This window comes from Babylonia areolata, chromosome 4, assembly GCF_041734735.1.
Source record: "Babylonia areolata isolate BAREFJ2019XMU chromosome 4, ASM4173473v1, whole genome shotgun sequence".
NCBI lineage: Eukaryota > Metazoa > Mollusca > Gastropoda > Neogastropoda > Buccinidae > Babylonia > Babylonia areolata.
Genome location: NC_134879.1, coordinates 41,857,961 through 41,862,960, shown reverse-complemented (window position 1 = coordinate 41,862,960; position 5,000 = coordinate 41,857,961). Strand labels below are relative to the sequence as shown.

General features: G+C 45.0%; 1 protein-coding gene across 1 annotated transcript in view; it reads left to right on the top strand.

The window, feature by feature from the left end:
* Nucleotides 1–5,000, top strand: part of LOC143281188 (uncharacterized) — a 446,958-nt gene that overhangs the window by 361,644 nt on the left and 80,314 nt on the right. The window contains exon 12 of the mRNA XM_076586227.1: nucleotides 3,959–4,117. Coding sequence (XP_076442342.1) covers nucleotides 3,959–4,117 — 159 coding nt within the window. The remainder of the gene's footprint in view (nucleotides 1–3,958; nucleotides 4,118–5,000) is intronic.

The following is a 5,000-nucleotide window of genomic DNA, read 5'->3' as shown; positions in this document are numbered from 1 at the left end:
GCACCTCAAAGTCATTACCCACCTCTTTTTGTTGTTGTTGTTGTTGTTTTCTTCCAAGGGGGTATAGTAAAAGAAGAACGGACTATCTGCTGACTGCAGGGTACATGTAGGCTGGGTTGTGGGGGTAGGGTACTAATTACGGGTAGGTGGGGTGGGAGGGAGGGAGGGAGGGGAGGGGAAGAGGAGGTTAAAGAAACGATGCTGATTCTTGAGGATGGGCCGTATAGTAAGTAGTATGTACAGTGCACAGTAATTTTGTGTTCCACGTTCGTACCGCTTCGTACAGAATAAACCAGATTTCATCTTCCTGTTATAGACGGTGAGAGTTGGGTGGTGGTGGTAGTAGGGGTGGGGGTAGGGGTGAGGTGAGGGCGGGGGAGTGTGTGAAGATACTAAAGGTTCGTAGCGTAGTTGTACACTGAAGTACCTACGCACCGTATCGTACAAGATAAATCAGATTTAACCTTCACTAAAAGAAAGAAAGAAAGAAAGAAAGAAAAAGAAGGGACTGGAGATATGCACTATAGTTGAGCACTAAATACCTACACGCCGCATCGCACAGAATAAATCAGATTTATTCATTACTATAAATTCGGGAGGAGGGGGGGGGGGGAGATTGCGTGGGGGGGGGGGGGTCGAAAGGGATGGGGAGGGGGGGGCCGAGAGAAGTGACTGAAACGTGATAAGTATGGTTGTTTCTCTAAGCACACTTACGCGCCGTATGATACATTTTTTCAGTACCATAGTCACATTTAACCTTCGTTATTTTTAAAACAAAAAAAAAACAAAAAAAAGTGGGAAAAGAAGAACAGGAAGAGACACGACAGTTACCTACACACCCGCAGTGCATTCGTACATGATAAATTGTATTTAACATTTGCTATAAGGGAAATGAGAGAGAGAGAGAGAGAGAGAGAGAAGATGGGTTTAGCATAGCTGTACACTGGAGTACATAATATATATATATATATATATATATATATATATACCGCATCGCACAGAATAAATAACATCAAAACCTACTTCGCTATTTTCCGTAAGTTTGCAAAATCCCCAGCCGGCGCCAAAAAAAAAAAAAAAAAAAAAAGTGCGAATAATAATACCACGAACTTGTTTTACAGGACACACACACACACACACACACACACACACACACACACACACACACACACACACACACACACACACACACACACACAAGAACATACCATCGCGAGCCTGGGCCCGTGTTGTTGTAAATCACACGATGCACCGTGTTAACGTGGAGTAAATTTCCACGGGGACTATGCGAAGCTTCCAAGGTGTATGGTGTGGGGGGGGGGGGGGGGCGGGGGGGGGGGGGGGGGGGGGGGGGGGGATGTTTGCGACGGAGTCGTTCTGCATGTTATACCCTCACGGAAGAGCCACACACTTTTCTTTTCACTGCCTTCCTTTTGCCTTCCCCTGTTGATCAGAGCAAGAGGATGCCGAGAATGCTTGGTGTTATGAAAGTTGTGGGCGGGTTCCGTAGGGGGGGAGGAGAGGAGGAGGATGAGGAGGAGGGGGGTGGGGGTGGGGGGGGCTTTATGTTTTCTATCAGGGCTTTTTTTTTTTTGCGGGGTGTGGGTGGGTGCGCGGGGTTGTGAGATGAGAGAGGGGGGGGTGGGGGGTTGAAAGAGTTGATTGTTTTAGGGATAAGGCGAAATTTCTGAGAGACGATCTTGGTGAAATTATTCCATCGATATATTATTGAGTTGTTACTGTCTGGTTGTATTTATTTATTCATTTATTATTTATTTATTTATTTGTTGTTGTTGTTTTTTTTGTTTTTGTTTTTTTGTTGTTGTTTTTTATTTCAACTTTATTATTTCACGACTGTCGCTTTTCTTTTTCTTTCTTTTTTTTGTTTTTTTTTTTTTTTTTTTTTTTTTTGTGTGTTTTTTGGGGTTTTTTGTTTTGTTTTTTTGTTGTTGTTTTTTGTCGTTTCTTGCACTTACTTCTCTGAAAAAATGTCTTTTTCGAGCACGCATGCTTACACACACACACACGTGCGCGCGCGCGCGCGCGCACACACACACACACACACACACACACACACACACACACACACACACACACACACACACACACACATTCTGACGACGAAGAGAAGCAGAAAGAGATGAGACAATGGAAAAAGGGAGGAACCCAAAGTCGCTAATAACTATTCTTCGTCCATACACACTGTTGAGAAGAAAAACAAATTTTAAGATTAAAAAAAACAAAAAAACAACAACTAAGAACAAAAACTGAGCGAACGAACGAAAATAGACTGTTGAGACAAAGCACAATCAGTTAACGTATAAATTATTTTTTCTTCCTTTTTTTTTTTTTAATTTTTTTTTTTTAAGGTTATACTATATTTCCAGCAAGACGGCTCAAGACAATAAAGCAGGCATCCAATGATAGAAACACTCCCATCTTTTCCCGCTGCAACCTCCTTTCTTTCCACACACACACACACACACACACACACACACACACACACCAAACTCTACCCTTCCCTACCTGCAAAACAGTGCGTAATTAAAATCGTGCACTCAGGCGGAAGAGGACAAAAATGAACTCGCATACCTCCTCCCCGCCCCACCTCTGCCACCCCCCACCCCCCACCCCCACCATTCACCACAAAACGCCCCATATAGACAAAAAAAAACAAAAAAAAACGAAAAACAGACTTAAACAAAGCAATAAGAAAACGAAGAAGAAATACCAAGAGACTAGAGAAGGCTGCTGAAAATTGACACGGGTCGATTTCCCCTCCTGCCCCCTCATCCCCTCTGACCCCCCCCCCCCCCACTCCTTCCCCCGTTCCCCCCGAGCCCATCTCTTCCTCACTCCCCCCCCCCTCACCCACCCACCAACCTTCCCCCCCCCCACACTCGCCTGCTCACACACCACACATAAATACACACTCACATAAAACCTATGTGCCTCCTTCCCTCACTTTCTCCTCCTCTCTCTCTCTCCCCGTATACATACATACATACATATGGCTTGAAGTTATGTACCTTGTGTATGGAGAGAGTCACCACTCTTACTATTTGTTAATCATTTGATCTCCTGGCCTCAGTGTTTATTAATTTCAAGATAGATAGATAGATAGATTGATAGATAGATAGATTGATATACGTGAGAAGATGGAAGCCCCATTCTGCCATAATGTTTTTTATGCATTTTTTGGTTGATTGGTTTGTTTTAAAGATAATTATGTGTCAACGCTTGTGCGTTATCATCGTTGTATTTATGTGGTTCTTGACATGTGATTGAACACACACACACACACACACGCATGCACGCACGCAAATCTTACTCAATGACGGATTTAGTACAGTTGCATTATTTCTTATTAATATGTTGTTGTTGTTGTTCCTGTTTTTGCTGCATGTCAACTACTGATGGTGACGTGTTACTCTCGTGTGTGTGTGTGTGTGTGTGTGTTTCGCCTGTATGTTCTTATCGTTGCATTTATGTCGTTCGTGACGTGTGGTTGAGCAGACACACAAAACTCTGCTCCATGAGGGATTAGTATAGTGGTATTTTATCATAATTATTGTGTTGCTGTCAGCTGCATGTCAAGTTACGGTGACGTGTTAACTCTGTGTGTATGTGGTCTCTGTGTGTGTGCTGTGTGTGTGTGTGTGTGTGTGTGTTTATGTACTCTATGTACATGCGTACTTGTACGTGCTACTTATTTTCAAGATACCTGTTGACGCCTGTATGTTCTTATTACCTTTGCAGTTATGTGGTTCTCGACGTGTGGCTGAATCAACAGACGCTCGGAAAGTTTCTGTCTCTATGAGGGATGAGTACAGTGATGTACTGTATCATTATCGCGTATATAATAATTATTGTTGTTCCTGGGCGTTGTTGTTGCTGCTCTTGCTGCTCCGAGCCAGCTGAGGCTGATGGGTTCACCTCTGTGGCGCGCTGTGTGCAGGCACGGAGGCCACCGGTGTGGGCACGGCCCCTGGGGTCTACCTGCGGGAGGACCCCATCTGCGGCACCCAGCTGGAGAACCAGAGCGAGTTGCGGGCCCCTTCCGCCGACAAGGCCGCCCTCTACCTGGACGCTGCGCTGGCCGCCAGATCGGCTGCAGGTGTGTGTGTGGGTGTGGGTGGGGTTGGGGGGAGGGGAGTGGGGGGTTGGGTATGTGTGGGTGTGTGGATGTGTGTGTGTTGGTGGGGTGGGGGATGAGTGGGTGTCGGTGGGTGAGGGGTTGTGGGGGGGGGGACGGGGTGGTTTTGTGTGTGTGTGTGTGTGTGTGTGTGTTAAAGACGTGGTAGTATCGATTTTTTTTTCTTTTTTCTTTATTTTGTTGTTGTTGTTGTTGCTATGATTAATATTATCATACTATACTAAGACAACAACGACAACTACTACTACTACTACAACTACTACTACTTCTACTACTGAACACATCTTCAGAGCGTTTGTCATGTTCAAAACTCCTCATATTGCACGCACGTGCGTACGCTCGCAATTACAGTCATTTAGTAGTTTCAGTTTCAGTTTCAGTAGCTCAAGGAGGCGTCACTGCGTTCGGACAAAACCATATACGCTACACTACATCTGCCAAGCAGATGCCTGACCAGCAGCGTAACCCAACGCGCTTAGTCAGGCCTTGAGTCATTTAGTAAACACACGTAAGCTCATACATATATACATACATGTATATATATATATATATATATATATATATATATATATATATATATATATATATATATATATAAACGCACATATATGGGCGCAAGTAAGCACACGTGCGCGCGCGTGAGTGCAGACATACACACACACACACACACACACACAGAGAGAGAGAGAGAGAGAGAGAGAGAGAGAGAGAGAGAGAGGAAACAAATAGTCAGACGTAAAATAGTCAAACCGACGAAACGCAAAGCCACTCGCTTCCCGCCCCCCCCCCCCCCCCCCCCCCCCCCCCCCCCCCCCCCTCACACACACACCTGTCGGTTTGTTTA